Source organism: Rousettus aegyptiacus, unplaced genomic scaffold (assembly GCF_014176215.1).
Source record: "Rousettus aegyptiacus isolate mRouAeg1 unplaced genomic scaffold, mRouAeg1.p scaffold_m13_p_1, whole genome shotgun sequence".
Classification (NCBI taxonomy): domain Eukaryota; kingdom Metazoa; phylum Chordata; class Mammalia; order Chiroptera; family Pteropodidae; genus Rousettus; species Rousettus aegyptiacus.
The window spans coordinates 12,706,684-12,725,294 of NW_023416284.1; the positions used below are offsets into that span (position 1 = coordinate 12,706,684).

Consider the following 18,611-nt stretch of genomic DNA (forward strand, 5'->3'; position numbering starts at 1 on the left):
GGCGGAGTTGGGGGCAGGTACTCCAGATGGCTGAATAATCTGTGCAAAAACCTCAAGCTAGAAAGCCTAAGGCAAGGCCCCCGCCCAGGAGGTGATCCCTCTCCTGATGAAGTGAGGTCACACTCTTATCTCCCCAAGCCTGTGAGGACGACCCAAGCTGGCAGCCTGGGTGGGTGTCAAGAGTGTCTCTTGGGTGAGGCATCTGCATCTCATGCAGCTGATGTCACTGCCCTCCAGCCAGCAGGTGCAAGGACAAGCCACGGTGGCACTTGGCCCAATTCAACCCACTTGCTACAGATCTGCCTAGATGTCTCCTGAGGTGGCTAGGGTAAATTCACTCTTCACAGAGAGGAATGGCTTGCCCAAACTTACACACGAGTTGATGGCAACAGTTGTTCTGCCTGGCCAGGTGACACAGTCCTCATAGTACTCTTACTGTCCCCTTTCCTTCTTCCACCTAGAGAGCCCACCCAGGCCAGCTCAGACGGCCCAGGTAACCCCGTTCCTGTTCCGATCCGCATTAGCTTTGGCTCCCGCCTGAGGCCCGCTGGCTGACTCCCCTGTCCTACGGAAGCTGAAACCAGCCTGGCCTTAAGCCCAAGAATGCACTAACTAGCCCACGCTCCTGCATTTTTTTTGTCACCCACTTACCTGCCTCCTGCCCCTGCAGGGGTTTCCAGGTATCAAGGCCCACAGGTGAGAGGCCACTTCCAGACTAGCTCCCAAGACTGAGCCTGGAGGGAAGGGCCCCCAGCACATACATTCTGGGGAAACTCCTGATCAGTATGACATGAGAGTGACCCTGTGACCCACCAGTGACCTGGTGGGACAGGTCTTGTCCGGCCTAGAGAGTTCAGTCAAGCAGCCACAGGGGAAAAGAGGTTGGCGAACCACTTGTGGCCGTTGCATGGCCTGTGTGTGCTGAATCTGACTCAGTGGAGAGTCAGCAGAGGAATGCAGATTGAGGCCCTACTCCCCCATTTCCTAGGAAATACATCGTCTCTGTACTTGTGAGTCTTATCTGTAAAATGGGCACAGACAGCCTACACCGTGGCTGATAAAGCAAGTAAACAGCCCAGCACGGTCGTGGGGATGGCCTGTACCTCCTCCCCTGATAACTGGCACTCATCGGCGCTCCCATAAGAAATGAAATGAGCACTAATTACTCCTTCTTCGACCACCCAGTTAAACCTTAGAACATTCCTCCCAATGCTCTGAGTTAGTTCCCACTTCACAGGTGAGGAGCTGGGGTGCCGAGGGGCTGAGCAGCCTCTCCGCAGTCATAGGCTTCTCAGGGAGCAGTCTGGGCTAGAACTCACCTACCACGCCAAGAAGGGCAGCTCTGCTTTCCGAGCACTTAATAGGTGCCAGGCTCTGGGCTAAGTTCTCTGACTATCACTTGCAAGTCGGTAATCACAGGACCCTTGTGTATTAGGTGGCGTCATTATCCCCATTTTATAGATAATGAAACTAAGCTGGGTTACTTGTCCAAGGCCACACAGATGATAAGCCGCATGCCAGGGTTGCCTGACTTCAAAACCCTGCAGTGTGGCCTCTTCACACCCCCAGAGCCTGGCCTGGGTCAAGGGATGAATGCATGGTTCTGGCTGTCCCATTCCCAGCTCAGGGCAGCTCCCCACCCACATCTTGACCCTCAGGGATGGGATGGATGTAAGACCAGAGCCCAGGACTGGAGGCTACTCCTCATGGGCTCTGTCCCTTGGGGGTGAAGCAGGCAGTAGATTCAGTCTTGCACAGACCCGGAGTCCTCCTGGTAAGAAGCAGCCCCAGAACTAGCAGGACCCAGACCTGCGGGCACCACACACGAGGGCCTGTTCTGGGCCTCAATGGAAAGTTAGAGGGCCTGCCCCTCCGCCTTCCTTCCCCTGTCCCCTCTCGGGGCTAACTGCTCCCCAGGGCTGGAGCCCCTCTTGATTCTAGACTGGAGGTCTATCCTTGGCAAAGTTACCTAACTTCTCTGAGCCTCAGTTTCCTCATCTACAAAACAGGAACAACAGTTTCTGAGTCCTGGGTCATTGTGAGAATAAAGGAGGCGGCGAATACAAAGACTCTGGTACAGAGCCCAGCCCGTCAGCGGCCACTAAACAAAGTTAGTCTCTTTCTTTTATTTGGACCTTCAGTGCTCTCTGCTTCCTGCAGGCTTTCTCCAATGAGGTGGGAAGGGACCCGTACCTGTCCCTTATATTTGAAGGCACTGGTATGGGACAGGGGGTAGAACAGTTGACCAACAGTCAGACAACTCCCAGCTCTGCTGCTCACTAGCCTGTCTTGAGGACTTTTCCCTCATCTCTCAAATGAGGTGAACGATCCCTTCCCAGCTTCTACCCTGTGGGACCAAATAAGATGACATCGACAAAAGGGCTCTGTAAACTGTAAAGTGCTGTGCAAAGGTCAAGGGTGAATAATAACATTAACACCAATATAAACAGCAGCCACCACAATACGCCAGGCCTAGGCAAGTAAAGCACTTTAAGTGTATTTCCCCACTTAATTTTCATAACCTAGAGGAGGCACAGTTCCCACTGTACTGATGAGAGAAGAAGCCCAGAGAGGTTATGTCATTGACTCATGAAAACACAGTGTGAGTGGCAGCAGAGCAGGATTTAAACCCAGAGGCACCAGCTCATTTTGTTATGCTCCCTGGACTACTCCCCTGCTTTGGTTGATAGCCCTTGCCCAGCTGCCGGCTGTGTCTTTAAACTCTGGGGAAGGGACATGTCTGAGGTCTAGTCTGGCCGCCACAGACATATTTGCCTTTTAAGCTTCTAGTTCTGAAATGAAAGGCCGTGTCCCCTTTCAAAGGCACTCGGGTAGCATACAGCAGGAAAGGGCTTTGCTGTCCCTGACCTACAGAGCGGCAAACACCTCCACCTACCACCCTGCTCTGGTCCTCAGGGAGACAAGCAGGAGGCTGCCAACTGGGGATGCCAAGGGGCCCTGCCCAGGAGCTGCTGGGGGCCAAGAAGAAATGGTACGTGGGTTTCACCCAGCACCAGCCTGGCCCCCCAGGGGCAGAAAGAAAGGAAAGATCTTTTATCTAAAAGACATAGTTGCCTGTAATTCCTAGCTCTCAAATTAGAATCTTTTCTATCTCATAGGAAAGTTTCTGTCCCTTTGAGATTTGTCCCCTTTTAGCTGTCTTCTTATATTCTGCCTACTTTTGAGTATCTTAAGGGTTTTTTAAAAACTTAGTTAAGTGTTTATCAAATTTAAGTTTTCTCATTGATGGATTAATTGTCTGGCTTTTCATGATCTAACCTCTTTGGTATTCAGGGTCCCAGGATGGGGTCAGCAGGAAAGATGGCGAAGATCTCAGCTGCTTAGGGGTTCAGGTCAGGACCACCACATGTGACAGTACGGAGTGGTGTGATTTCATGTGGAAGAAGATCCCGACGGGCAGATGTTAACTCAACGAACATGATCTAGGAATAGAGCTGCAAACGTGACAGACGTGGGCTTCTAATCTAAGGATAAGACCAACACCAAGGTCAACTAGGGGTCCAGAGGCCTCACAAGGGACAAAAAGAACTTTGGTTAGAGGCTTAGCATGCAAGCCCGATTATCAGGAGGCCAAGGAAGATCGCTGCCTACAATGAGTGACTCCCAACAAACCATTGTTATAACTTTTATCTACTCACAACCTTAAAATCTGATCTAGTGCGCTCAGCCTTGACTCCTTTTGCAACACTCACAGTCAAGACAAGTCAACAGAACTAAGCTGCAACCTGAAGCCTTCTGGTTGGACCACCTACTATGTGCACACACACCACGCTAACATTTTAATGTGTGTGCTCTCTAGTTCTCAAAACTCTGCAGTTTGAGTTTTATTAGTTTTGCTTTACAGATGAAGGGGCTGAGGATCAGAGAAAAGTAACTTACTCAGGGTCACGCAACTGATGAGGCAGGCATTGTAACTTGGTTTCATCTACTCCAAAGCCCACAGTCTCCCTATTCTGCCAGACTCCTCTAACTGGGCTTGGCCTGGTAGGTTTTGCTGACAGCCCTCCTCTGCAGCCTGCCCTCTCACTGGCCCCCCTGCTGGGTGCTTACCGAGGAGGTGCTTGATGATGGCTTGATTATGCTCCCAGAGGTTGCTGAAGGTCCCCCAGCGTGAGTGACCATCAGGCACAGGGTTGGCTTTGATCCAGCCACCACAGGCATAGGTGAAGAAGTCCTGGCAGGGGTCCACCGTGGGGTCCATGGAATTCAAGATGGAGCTGGTCACTGAGACACAGGCCTGGCTTAGGCACACTGAAGGGGTTCCTGGCAGGGATTAAAGACAAGAAGCTAGTGAAGGGCGGGTAGAGAAGAATGCAGGAGTACAGTGCAGATGGCCTGGCGCCCTGGGGTACCATGTCCCACCCTGGCCCTGACCGAACAAATTTGGAACTGAAATGATTTTAGTAGATTGAAAATCTTCTGGCTCATAAATTAAGACTTCTGTCTAGCTCCCTAAAAACCTTTCTATGGCTTAAAAAGTACCAGAACCAAGGTGTTTCTCTTAATTAGTCCTTCCCTCTACAAATAGTCATTGACTTTTTATTATTTCCTGATGTTCAACAAATTCATTTACTCATCATGCATTCATTTGTTCAAAAAATAATTACTGAATATCTTCCAGGTTCTCGGCTGAGTGCAGTACGTGTGTGGAGCCGGGGTGAGGGATATAAAAGGCATAGTTCTTTCTTTCAAGAGGTAATAATTTGTTTGGGGATATACACATTCTATAGGAAAAGTCAAAAGACAACAGTGGGAAAAAAATGTCATTCATTCTGTGAGCCTAACTCGGCACATGCAGTACATGCCAAATGGGTGATGCTGACAATATGGTACCAGGACTTAGGAAGGAGGCTTTAAGGAATAGAAGGAACTACAAGAAATTCATTCCTACTGAACCCAGGCAGGAGGGTTACCTTACTGAATCCTCAAAATCACCCCCAAACAACCCTGAGATCATTTTGCTGATGTGCATTTTCACATGTGAGGAAAGTGGGGCACAGACAAGCTAAGTACCCTGCTCAGTGGCCAATGGGATTTGAATCCCACCCTCTGTCTGCTTCCGTTCAGGGCGAGGACAGACCCGCACTGCCAGAAGGCAGGGCAGCCCTGCCTGTCAGGTGTCAGCTCAAGGAGGGACAGTAGTTGGTGCGGGTATATGGTGGGAAGGGCTGCAAATGCTACAAAAGCCCCTAAAACATAATGAGCAGAGAAATCAGCTTCCTTGGGGCTGGTTCTCACAGAGCGTGGGCAGAGGTGTGAGAGCTGTCCGCAGGCCAGAGGCAAGAGGAGGGGGCCAGACCCCTGCCTCAAGGTTAGTGAGTGGGCCCTCGCAAGGCAACCAAGCCGTGGGCAGCCTCAGCCGTGGCCCAGCCTGAGGTGGCAAGATGACCCTGACTCTGCAGGAGACGGAGGCTGGAGATTCAGGCCGGTGACCAAGAACCATCTGTTGATACAAGCTGTGCTGGTGACAAGAGGGGCTATTTACTGAATGTGGCTCTGTGCCAGGCACTTCACACACATTCGTGAGCTCACTGAGGCCTCACTACGGGCGTGATACCCCATTTAAAGATGAGGAAACCGAGGCTCTGAGCAAGTGACAGAACAAGGTCACACAGCTGCAGGGGAGAGCCGGGACTGAGCCCAGCTCGGTTCTGCTGCAGCGGCTCCAAAGATGGGATTTTTCAGCTTTACCTCGCCACTTCTTTGCTGGTCATGCCAGGGGCTGCTGCGGCCCTTCTGGTGAGTTCAGTCCCCCCCACCCCCCACCCCATACAGGGAGGCGTAAGGCAGGACAGGCAGTGTGGGCTCTGACACCAAGGTTCAAATCCCAGCTTTCTGCTTCTGGCGGAGGGCCTTGCGCAAGTGACCTCATCTCTCTGAGTATCAGTTTCTCCATCTAGACATGAGGAAGAACAGCAGCCCGATTTCACAGTGATGATGAAATGATCTCACAGCTGGGCACGGAGCCTCAGCTCCCTTGAGCCTTAGGGTCCAGCGTTCCCAGGCCCATCTTTGGAGAACAGAAAAGAACACGTGGGCTGGCAGGGGCAGGGTTCACCTCACTCAGAAATAAAATGCCAGCCACGATTGGGTGGCCTGTAGGCTTATTACCGTCTGATGACAAATGCAAAGTTCTAGGGGTTGACAAAGGGCTCAGAGGAGATGCACAACAGCACAAAAATCTGGGTGACTTTGAGGTAATTGCTTATTTTTAAATGACTTTACGACAATTAAAAATTATCGAGCCATTAGGCATAAAAATAGAGAAAGGAAATGGTAGAGAATATACACCATTTGAAATATCTCTAGATCAGAGCATCTTAAGCCGAGCTGTATGCCCCACTCCCCACTTGGGGAATGTACCAGAATCTTTATGGGGGGTGGAGGCGGGGTGGGGGGGAGAGAATTTCCGTTTGAATAGATGAAAAAGCCTATTCACTATTATGATATAACTTCGTATTTGGAAAAGGAAAAGAATACCTATTGTTTTCATACGACAAACTACAGGAAATAAAGTTTGACAAAATCTTGGCTGGTGGGAACACAGAGAAGACACAGTGTAAGGGGGTGATACTCAGGGAGAGAGATACATCAGAGTCTCTCTGGCGGGGAGCGGGGGGGGGGGGGTGGCGCAGGCAGGGAGGAGGAGGAGGGGAGAGAGAGCGAGAGAGAGATCTGTAGTTATCATAAGGGGAAATGGGACTTGGGTGTAAAATAAAGAAACTAGTCCCCAGGAATTAGTCTCGGTTCTTCACTAGGCACCTACTCTGCTAGGCACAGAGCAAGGTCCCTAGGTGGTGCTTAGGTAATGACTGCTTAGATTATTTAACTCTTTCATGGTTTGTACATCCTTTACCAACTATTCCTGGTTCTGCAGGCACTTAATGCATATTTGATTAATTAACTGTTTGCAGGCCCCCCTCATCTGATGTGAAGGTCAATACCCAGGATACATCTCCTTGGGAAAACCTTTCCAGACCCTCATCCATTTCAGGGCCTCTTGGCTGCCTAGGTGTCTGTAATTCAAAACAGACCAAGCTGTGTCATGGGCATCTCCCTGTCTACCTCCTCCACTAGAATGTGACCTTGAGGGAAGGGCCAGCATCTTACTTACTTTTATATTTCCTTTGCCCACCATTGTACTTGGCACCTAGCGGCTGTCCAATACATATTTGTTAAACGAATGACTGAGCGAATGAAAGAGCTTTGTTCCATACTTGGTTACCACCCGCAGAGGCAGAAAATATTTCTTTTCTTTAGGATGTGTATGATCACTCGAGAAAGCAGGAATAGGGCTCAGATCTAGTTCACAGACACTTGTCTGGACAGTACCTGGCCTTGACACTGAGCAAGACGTTGCAGATTATATTTGGTGAGAATTTATTATTTGTCTTGCTGCTGCTGTCTGTAAAACACCTGCAAGTTTCTGGAAAGGAGGGTGCAGCCGGAAGGTGGATAAATATGTATTTAAGCGTCCAAACATAACACAATGGTGAGCCTTTCAGAATCCTCAGAGAATCTGCTTTGAATGGCCTGATGTTTGCTCATATGGGGCCGGCGCCAGTACCTGCTGCTGGGTAATGAGATCACTGTCAGTATCGGGGGTGGCCACTGCTTCCCCAGCCCAGGCAGCTGATGAAACACATAGGTTGGCTCGGGGGTCACTTGATGCAGGCCCAGTTCCACCTAGAGCTATTTTCGCTCCTTTTGGGCCCAGGCTAGGGAAACCGTTCTGTGGCCTGAGAAGGATGGGCTAGAAGCAGAAGTAGGATTCCTTCCCGTAGGCCCCCTGTGGCCCCATCACTAGGAGCCACCCCTTGGGGAGTCCCTTCTGGTTTCTGGTGAAGAAACGCCTTAGGAACTTCTGGGGTAGTCTTAGGGTGACACTGGCTGCTGGAGTCTTGCCTGCTCACCAGACAAAGGGCCGGGAGCTGGGCAGATGAGGGTGGCCAGGGTATGTACCTGGGCTGAAACTGATTTAGGCAAGATTTTGTCTCATAGACAAGATGGTGGCTACAGGACAAGAATGATTGGTAAAGAAAGGCTGTTCCCAGCTTTGTCTTCTTTTTATTCCTTTGTCTGTTCAATCATTTATTTATTCAATTTGCAAACTATTTGCATATCTATGACGTGCAGGCATTATCTAAGCACATATGGTTAAGGGCCTGGAAATCATTGATTAATTAATCAAATATGCATTAAGCATCTGCTGGGGCCAGACACATTTGGTAAAACATCTACAAACAATTAAATAGTCAGTTAAATAATCAAGCAATTATTTCTTAAGCACCATCTAGGTGCCTGGTGTAGACTAAGCCCTCAATAAATGTTATAGAATGAATGTGTGCTTAATACAGGAGGGATGTAAGAATGACTCAGATAAAGTCCTGACCTCCTTCCAGGCCCCCAAACTCTTTCCGTATCCCAGTCCAGCATGGCCACCCCAGGCAGGCCAGCAACTTCACAGTGGGGAGGGCCCAGCGAGGCCAGGGTAGATAGTCCCACATCCTGTGAAGGTTCACGACCTCTCTGATGGGATGAGTGAACAGGCGACCGAGTCGGTGAGGCTGAGCGCTAAACAAAGTGCCCACAGGCTGCCCAACCTGGTGGACCATCCACCACGTCAGAAAATGAGAGGCTGGGACACAGGGGAGTGAGAGACCCTGGAACTGGCTGGACTCCCCATCCTCATTTTTCACTTGCATCTGCCCTTTCCAGTCCCGTAAATGCTTCCTGAACATCAAGTCTGTGTGAGGCACTCAGCTAGATAGTCTCGGCCAGACACAGAGAATCAGCCTCGGTCCCCAGACAGCAGGATCAGAGGTGCCTGATCAGACTGCTTCACAAGGTGATTACAGAGGTCTACACAAAGCTCAGCTGGATCTCAGGAGGACAGCTTTGCCGGGACACACACACACACACACACACCCCCCCCACACACACGCAGACACACACACACACACACACACACACACACACACACACACGGGATGCACGTGATTACAAAGGGAGGCGGAGCCTGGGTCTGAGGCCCACCCGCCTGTGGTTGAACTCCAGCTTCTCCACTCTCTCCCCCAGTAACCTCAGGCAAATCACTTAGTCTCACTGCCTCAGTTTCCTCGTACATAACATAGGGCCAAAAGGAACCGTATCTCATACTGTTGCTGTGAGGAGGAAGTGAGATTACATCTGTAAAGAAGAGGTGAGGTATTTGGTCCTTGGAAAGTATCAAGTAAACGGAAGCCATTGTGGCTGTTTCTTTGGAACTACGGATGGTGGATAGTGGCAGTCTGTGCGTCTCACCAGCCCACACTTGAATAACAACAGTACCAGAGCAAAGGTTAAAGATGTCCTAGTAGGCACCAGGTGTATGCGACATGTCATCTCTAATCCTCAGAGCCATGCCCAAATTGGGCACCGTTTTCCCCATTTAAAGTAGAGAAGACACAGGCTCTGGTAGATTAAGTGATTTATCCAAGGTCATACAGAAGACAAGCTGCTGGGCCAGAATGTGGACTCACGTCATTCTGACTCCACACCTTTCAGACCACCCACACCGCCCGCCTGCCATGTCTCAGGCTACCTCAGCAACCTGAGTCCACCAGAACGAGCTCTCTCCTCGGCCTTCGAGGCCAGTCCGGCTTGAGCAGGGGAGCCCCCTTGCACAAGTGGACAGAGCCGAGGGCAGGAGTGAGTCGAGCCCATGAGGAAACACAGAGGCACCTACTTGTCTGATACTGGATACCCAGAGCTGCGAAGCAGGCCACCAGTCCCGCTGCCAGAAGTGCCACCAGCACCACCAGCCGCTTCTCCACTTGGGTCCGTGCAGCCCAGCACCTCTGGCCATTCCGGGGGCTGCGGAAGTTCACCTGCAGGGAAGAAGGCAGGAGGGGTGGGGAGGACGCAAGCCCAGAGTCCTCCCTCCCCAGGAGGAAGGGGCTCCGAGGTAGGCCCAGGCCCCGGGGAGACATCCTGCCTCAGGGGTGGTCTGCTTCCCACGGGCTCAGTCCTAATCCAGGAAAGGAACCGCCACCCTGCTCTGCAGCTCAGATTTGCTCCTAAACTTTAGAGAGTCACGTCGCTCGACCCAGCCAGGCTTGTGTTTTTTTGTGTGTGTGTTACCCGATATGGGTAGAAGAGAAAAAAAAAAAAACAACACAGCTTTTCCCTGTTTCTCCAGTAAGGAGTTCGAAAAAGAACAGGATGTTTGGACTTACAGGCATCCAGTGAGTGTCCAGCTGGACTCTCCTCAGAACCCCGCATCAGCGGGCTGGGACGACACAGCCACGAGGATGACACCCCCACAGCTCACATGTCCCAGCAGCGTGGGTATCCCCAGCTCATTACACCCCTACAACCCCATGAGGGCTATTATTAGTTCTCTTTACAAATGAGGACGTGAGAGTCTAGAGAGGTGTGAGAGCTCCTGCCGCCCATCACACAGCTGGATGGATGGAGCTGGGACCTGAACCCAAGTCTGTTGATGCTGGAGCCACTAGTGGGACAGAGATTTGAGTCTTAGGAGATGCCAGGGGCAACACGATGGAGCGATGGAGAAACAGCTCCATTCAGGCAGGTCCTCAAAGGGAGGGGCGACATCCCCAGCCTCACAGTCTAGCTAAACAGGAAGGGAGGAACAATAAGAGGAAGTGGAGGGCGTGGCAAGGCCCTCCGAGCTGAGGAGGGACATGCCAGTCAAAAGCACTCAGAGCCCTCAGCCCAGGCCAACTTGGGGCTCCCCCTGTTCCGAGAGGTGCTTCCTGCAAAAGCACAGACTACAGGACAGGAGTGGTCTCCTGAAGGAGAGGCTCAGTTCAGTGACATTGTGGCTGTGTGCCAATACCCGAGTACCAACTCAGGGCTATGCTAGAAGTACTGAGTGGAAGAGAGGTGCCCTCGGTTTCAGATGCTCAGAGTCCAGCAGGGAGGCAGATACAGACACAGACCGGGCTGGGCAGGGGCTCAGTCAGGGAAGGCTTCCTGGAGGTTGAAGATGCCTATGTCAGGCTTTGAAGAACAAGGAAGAGCTGCCTAGGTGAATGGGAAGGGAAGAGGGGGCAAGACGAAGATCCTAAGGGGCATCTGTAAGCCAGCGAAAAGCATGTGAACTTCTTGCAGTCTGGAGTGATGTGACTTAATACACACCCTTTGGAAAGGCCAAGGTAGAAGGAGCAAGGCTTGGAGGCAGAGAGACCCACAGCCAGCCAGGGGGTAGGGAGGTAGGGGAGATGCCAGGGGAGATGAGGAAACCCAGACTCTGCCCTGCTGGTGCCCTACCAATATCTGAGGGGGTGGCTGCCCCCCTGGAGCCAGGTGACCAAAGAGCCTCACACTGGCACTTGGGGATCTAAGTAAGGCTGGTAATCCTGGGAAAGGAAAGGCACCAAGTGGCCTCGCATGGTCATCGTTAGGCACTTTCTGGGCAGGAAATGACTAAAAATTGCTGCACCAGAGAAAGGGGAACACAAGAACGTTTCATGGAAGACAAACTGAGTTTAAACCGAGAAAAGGAACTTGGGGCCTAGTCATACTTTCCGTGGAGGCCCAGGAGGCTCAGGAACTAAATCAGCTGTGTCAGGTAAGGGGCGGGGTAGGGTGCTGCCTCCTGAAATCGCTGAAGAAACTTTTAAACAACGATTCTGACCACGCTATTACCATTAAGTTAACATTTTGGGCTGGGAGGGCCTGGTACGGAGAGCCTAGAATGATGCTAACATATTCAGAGCCCTGGAAGGTTTATAAAGTGCCTTCTCCAAGGTATCAATTTTCTCACGCAGTTTACCTTGGGCACTGGTGTTCAGAGGGTCCCAAGAATATGCTGCCTTGCCTGGGGGGCTTGACATTTATTCTCACTCTTCTTGCTGTCCTGCCCCTGGATTTGTCTCACTTTCTGGCCCCTCCTCTATGCCGCTCAGTGCCCCCCCCCCCACCACCATTAAATGGCTTAGCTCATGGGGTGAGGGGGGTGAAAGGCAAAGAGCCAGGGAGACCTCTGCCTGGTGGGCAGGGCAATGCCGTGGTGTGGGGAATCTGAGGAGGTAAAAAGGAGAGACGGAAGAAATGAAAGTGAGGCTATGAAAGGAACACAGGGAAAGAGGAAAGGAAGGAAGAGTAATAACGGCAGCTAGCTGAGTGCTTTTTATGTGCCTGGCATCGTGTTAATTCTACTTTGTTGCTAGATGATGCTATTCTATCTTCACGATATCCCTAAGAGTAGGTACCAGTATTAGCTACAGAAGAAACACAGGAAGTGGGGGAAGGGGAGGAGAGAGCACAGTGAGAAAACTCATCTCTCTCCAGAACCCGCAGCCTCAGCCCAATGGCTGCGCTGCCCCCGAGGAGCAGAGCTGAGCTGAGCCTCATTGTTTGATGTCAAGCAAACAGATGGTGTTCACTGAAAAATTTAATTAGAATTAAGTCAGAATTAAATTAGAAATTCATAGTTTCGAGCAAAAAATGGCAAAGGGAATTTAAAAACAGGGTTTTTAACCTTTGTAATGTTCTTGCTCAGCTCATACTGTCCAGCTGAGGGGCCTATAGGTTTCTGGACAAGCCCTGTCTCTGAGGGAGGAAGGGATCCAGAGGCATCGCCCTGGGGCAGAAGTCACCTGGAGGCACTGTACTGAAATCAAGAGACCTCTCCAGGAGAGACTGTCCAATTCCTGGGTGTAACGGACAGGGTTGGAGCTGCAAATCGAAGCCGCTGGTGAGTCCCTTCTCTCTGAGCTCCTATTGTCCTGCCCTGACTCCTTGAGAGGATCCAGCAAGATAGGTAGGTCACAGCGCGAAGTTGATACAAATGGTTCCTCACGTTCCTTTTGGAAATGAAGGCATGTCGCTCACTAGTCTGGGTCTCCAGTCTGCAGTGACTGGTACAACAGGAGGGTTAGTGGGGAGCAGCCCGCTCCATCTCAGGAGGGGTAACTGGGATGTGACCACTGGCCAAGGAGCAGAGCTGACGCTTGGATGATGGAGCTGGGAATTATTGTAAATGCTCAGCTCCTTGGTGGGATTAATATCCTATTTATTTTTGTGTGAGGCAGAGAAAGAAGAGACAGAAAGAAAAAAATGCCCTTGAAAGACAAAGGTGGAGAGGGAGACAGAGACAGAGACAAAGACAGAGAGAGAGAGAGAGAGAGAGAGAGAGAGAGACAGAGACAGAGACAGACAGAGACAGACAGACAGACACACACACACATAGAACCAGAGAAAGAGAATGAGAGAGACAGTTGAGCTGTCCAGCCCAAGAGTTCCCAGGGTTTCCACAGCCAAGGGAACAAAGCCCTAATGAGGGATAAATATTTGGTTACAGAAGTGAGTGCCTGGCTCACCTAGGCTTATAGCAAGAACAAGTTCTGCAGGGGGGGGACGGGCCACCACTGCCTGGGGCCCAGGAAACAGGCCAGCAGCAGAAGGGGTGGGGAGGAGGGCACAGCCTGCTTCAGGGGCTTAAGCAGGGGGTCAGCAGGAAGGCAAAGGCTCTTGCTGAGCCACCGCCAGGTCCCCCAGCGACCTGGGCTTCATGGAGTCGCAAACAGGAGTCAGTCTAGGCAAGGATTTGGCAGGGAGCCCACCCCCCGCAGTCAAAAAGCCTGGCCGCCCCATGAGGGCTGGCAGAGCGACCAGGCTGCCTGCCTTGGAGTCAGCCTTTCAGAGCAGACAGACCATGACAGCTTGGTCCTATGTGGAATCCTGCCTTTGTGAGGGTGTTTGGTTGGGAAAGTTTCTTCTAGAAATTTCCATATGGCAGACTTCCAGCTGAGGCCACTAGGGCCAGCCCAGAGCAAGACTACAATGTTCTCTTATCCTCCCCATCTCTTCCCTGAGCCCTACCTGCCCCGTTGTCCCTATGTGACTGATAACAGCTTAAAGTAGTACCTGTTGTGAGGGAAAGAATTCCTTGCATCTTAACAGGAATCACAAGTCTAATATTGAGAAGAAGCACTTTCCAGTTCTCTTTGCTTCCCAGAAGAAACACCCAGCTGCCAATGGCACCAGAGAAAAGTCACACACCTGAGGAGTCAAAGGTCAGCTTTGACTTCATCAAGACCCCATGCGTGTCACTGGGCACGCGTGTTCTGTTTTTAAAATGAGGAAGCTGGATGAGGTCCCAGGTCTGACCATCTTAGACTCTAGAACAACTCTAAGGCCAAGAGTATAAGTCTCTAACAGGTGGACAACTCTAAGGCCAAGAGTATAAGTCTCTAACAGGTGGAAAGGACCTGCTGATTAGCAGAGAAGTCTTTGCAAAGTACTGAGTGGGACTGTCCCTGTAATTGCCCTTAAAAGACACCCCTGTGCATGGCAGAGGAAAAAAAAAAAATGATAAAGCCATCGCTAACAATTAAATATCTCAACTTTCCTTTTTCTTGAAAAAATGAATTTTTGAAAGTAACTGGATGAGTGTCAACGTTTTGGTGAACAGTCATGGCTGTCTGCCCCCCAGTTTAGTCTGCAGGGCTCACTGGAGCTATTTCCCTTCAAGCCACTGCCATGGTGTGTGGTCAGATGTGGGGAGGCCAGGGAGCCAGTCTGAGCAGAGTACAGGCTTCCAGAAGAGAAGCTTTTATATTTAGGGCATCACGGAGATATCATGCCTGGTGAGTTTCCATGATAATCCTGATCACAACCAAATCCATTTTCTGTGCACTATACCAAATGCTTTCACTTATATCGTCTCATTTCAATCTTTGCAACAGCTCTGCAAAACCCCAGTTTGCACCAAAAAAAAGAAGCTGTTCAAGTGAGTTGCTTTCAGGTCTCAGAACCCATGAGAGACAAAGCCAGGGCTCCACGTTAGAGCTATCTGGCTTTAAATTTGGTGCTCAGTCCACAGTGACAAATTTTGGTGAATCGCAAAGAACTTGTGCCTAGAATATGAGATTAAAAGAAAAGAAAACCCTTTTCCTGTGGTACAGGTAGGTAAAACCTTGCTCTAGCTAAATTCAATGCTTCATCAGCATATTCAGTAAAAAGGTGGCAAGTTTGGCTGAAAGATGGAAGTTTTCATTGACCAGTATCAGCATCAATAACTCTGGAGTTCCTAGAGCCACTGGGCTTCAAAATCTTGAAAAATCAAGCTTATTTTTATAGCTGCCCATCAAGAGAAAGAGATTTGGGGGGGACTAAGTCCATTTTTAAAAGACTAAAATTAAGGAAGAAATTGTGTTTCTAGCAACCAGTTCATAGGAAATTATCCAAAAGGCTAAAGATGGTCACCCATAATGTCATAGTTATTGGGTCTATTGTCCAACTATTGCTGATTGAGTAAGTATATTTTTGTACATTGGTATTATTAGGTGTTATGATTTTTAATGGCAGCATATCAACATCATAGAAAAATGCTTATGATGTAGCATTAGATGAAAAAAGTAAGATGCAACATCAAGTTCTTAGACTGAACTCGACTTTGTATAAAAGTATATACACATACAAATGGGAAAAACTAGAAGTAGTTATCTCCCAGCAGTGAGTTACTGGGTTTTTAAAAACTTTTTTTTTATACTGGATTTAATTTTTTTAATTTTTTAAAATTTTTTTGCTACAAATGATCATGTAAAGTTTTTATATTGGAAAAGAACTCCAATGATTAAAAACAAAAATAACAGAAAGCTCTGCTTCATGGGGTAGTTGGGTTCTCGACTCCTAGAAGGGCAAACATTGGCTAGTTCTCATTTGCTTTGGGGAAGTTGTGGCAGCTCAAGGCAAGCCAGGCTGGGTACCCAAAGAAATGTCCCAAATCCTTGGGCAAACTTTTTGGCTTTTCCTGTATAAAAAGTAGACACTGTACTCAGTTTAGCAGTTTGGTGGCACCAACACTGCACTCCAACCAACATAATAGCTCTGTGACCACAGCAATGTCCCTGACTCCTCTGAGACCCAGCTTCACCATCTGAAATACGGCCACAAGGGCCCTTACCTCATAGATCATAAAAAGAACAATGATCAGAGCAGTCCCCGTATTATGCATTACATCTACTTTCTCTAACTCCCATTTTACAGATGGTTTAAAGGGATTCAGCAGCTCACCCGAAGATCTTGAGTAGAGTCAGAATTTAAACTTGGGCCCCTGGCTTCAGGAGCCAAGCTGCCTCCACTCCGCCAGGAAGCCTCGGGTGGATGAATGTACTTAGTGACCTGAAAAAGGCTATATCCATGTGGGCTGCTGTTATGACGATAACAACATGGCACATTATTTTGTTGTGAATTCCAAATGCTTTTATGCTGATATATTTAGAACCTTCTGTGGAAGATGAGACTGAAAAAGATTGCTGATTAGATGCTGTTTTGATTTGTGAAGGGAAAAGTGCCTGCCACAGAAATCTCATTTCCTGCTGGATTTAGCCTCTTAAGAAGGGTTTGCAGGGAAGAGGTCCTAGACAGACTGGGTTTGATTTCTCACTCCCAGATTTCTAGCTCTGTGACCTAAGGTGAGTTGTCTCCCCTTTCAGAGCCTCAGTTTTGCCACAGGTAAGTGGGAAGAGTAACCCTTCCAGCTCATGGGGTGGCCCTGAAGGTTAAGTGAAAAGGTGTTGGTAGGGTGCCATACATATCCCAGTGGGCAGACCATTTGGGATCATGAGTTCTGATCTCCCTGGGCCTATTTAGCCTGGAGGAAGGACTCGATCCTTCCATTTATTAACATTCTTATTCCAGGTTCAAAGAGGCGTGCCTGAGTACAGCTGGGCCTGCAGCCTGAGTTTCCACGCACCTACACTTGACCTCCAGACGATCTGTGGTTAGGAGTCAATTCACTGGGTGGACCCAAGACGCTCCCCAGTGCCTCTCTTGGTAAGCCTGGCAGAAGCCCTCCTGGACTGCGATGCCCTGGCTCCCTCGGGTGTCCTTGAGATTTCCAACTTGGTCCCACCCACGTGCCTGGGTTCAAACCTCACCAGGGCTGAGGTCCTGGTCAGAACCGTCTAGGCTCAGCCCCGCAGAGAGAGAAGAGCAGAAAGCAGCCATGCTCAAGGCTGTGGCACAAGGCAGGGAGGTATAGGGTTCCCACAGGGCCAGACCCTGGGAGGGAAGGAACTGGTCTTACTGAATAGGCTGAAAAGTGGCAGGGAAAGGGGGCAGAGAATGGCTTCCTCCCCTCACCCCAGAAATTCAGGTAGTTAGGGGGAAAGAGGAAGAATAGGATTCACCCTACCAGACAGGGTAACTAACCACCCAGTGTGCCCAGGACGAGGGTGGGGAGGTTCTCAGGAATGCAGGGCTTTTGTGCTAAAACTGGATAGTTTTAGACTCCGCCAGTAATGTGCTGTGTGACCCAGGGCCAGTCCCTCAGCGCTCAGGGCCTGCCTCTTCTGTGAAAGGGAACTGGGCCAATTCAGCTCTGCAGGAGTGGGAAGGGTGTGTGCTTTAACTCTGCCACCTGGGCTGTAGCCTGAGGAGCAGGTGGTCAGGAGGATTTTGGGCACAGACAGGGGCATCCCCGGGGGGTACTTCTGCCCCATTAAAGCTCCCCCCACCCCACTCCATGCAGCCCAGTGCTGCCCGGAGCTGACGGCTGGCACGGCCCCCCCACCCCCCACCTCCGGGCAGGCAGGAAGGGGGCGGGGGCAGCACCGGCGCGCATGCCCGGCTCCCTCGGGCTGGGGTCTCGCAAAGGGCCCGGGCTCCTACCTGCAGACCGTTTGGGTAGCCGTCGCCCTCGGAGAGCGAGTCCACCAGGTCCTCCTCGTCCAGCGTGGCACGCTTGTAGGTCGACATCTGCAAGGCCAAGTGTAGTACGGACTCTCTCAGTGTTTCCATGGCTCTCGCGCCCGAGTGGGGAGAATGGGGAAGCGGCCAGGGCGCCGCCGCCACCCCCCCCCCCCACTGCCGCCGCGCCCCGCCCGGGACACCGAGACCGGCCCACCCACCAGCCCGCTGTGGGGGCGGGGGTCCCGCCTCCCCCCCGCCCGCCCCGCTCCCTCTGCATTTATGCAACGCCACCTCACCCCCAACGCCGACAGCGCTGCGGCCACCGTCTGCGGCGGCCACACGCTCCGCCTGCCTGTACTGCCCCGCGACGCCTAGCCGGGTCCCTACCGTCGCTGCCCTCGCCGCCGCACGCCCTGCTGATGGGGGCGGACCGGGCAGCGGGCCGGGCGGCATCGCACCACCTTCGCGGGCGGGGCCTGATAAGCGCACGTCTCGGTTCCCTCCCTGGCCCCATCGGGAGACCCCCCAAGGTCCCAGAGCCCTTGGGTGGACGGAGGCCTCCCACGGCCAGCGGCAACCTCTCCAAGAAAATTTAAGTCCCCCTCAGTCACCCTCAGTAGCAGATACCAAGAGTCAGGGGAAGTTCCTCCCACTACCGGCCCTTAGGTGCATCAAGGCGGTCCCCATCCTCCCTCCCCATCTGAGCTACAAAGATTACAGGAGGCGGGCGGGGGGTGGGGGAGGAGGTAGAATTTAAAAAGACGTGTCTCTCCTCTCATTTCCCCCTTCCTCTAGCTAAAGGGTCTTTAAGCCAGAGTTCATGAGCGCTATCAGAAAGTTCCAGAGAACTCTCCTGACTTAGAATGAAAAAATGGTGTGTGTGCATTTGGGTGCCTGGAGGGGAATCCGACGCTTGCCTCCGGGCTCCCCACAAAACGTTA

At 51.1% G+C, this 18,611-nt stretch overlaps 1 protein-coding gene across 6 annotated transcripts in view; it reads right to left on the reverse strand.

Moving 5' to 3' along the window:
- ECE1 (endothelin converting enzyme 1) overlaps positions 1-18,611 on the reverse strand; it is a 95,662-nt gene that overhangs the window by 31,965 nt on the left and 45,086 nt on the right. For 4 of the 6 annotated variants that reach the window (XM_016149236.2, XM_016149240.2, XM_036229712.1 and 1 more), the window contains 3 exons: positions 17,650-17,736; positions 9,749-9,890; positions 4,072-4,284 (listed from right to left, as the gene is read on the reverse strand). In XM_016149236.2, the coding sequence (XP_016004722.1) occupies positions 4,072-4,284; positions 9,749-9,890; positions 17,650-17,736 (442 nt within the window). Of the gene's footprint in view, positions 1-4,071; positions 4,285-9,748; positions 9,891-17,649; positions 17,779-17,966; positions 18,017-18,611 lie in introns of those variants that run through there. The other 2 variants (XM_016149241.2, XM_036229705.1) reach the window with 2 other exon arrangements.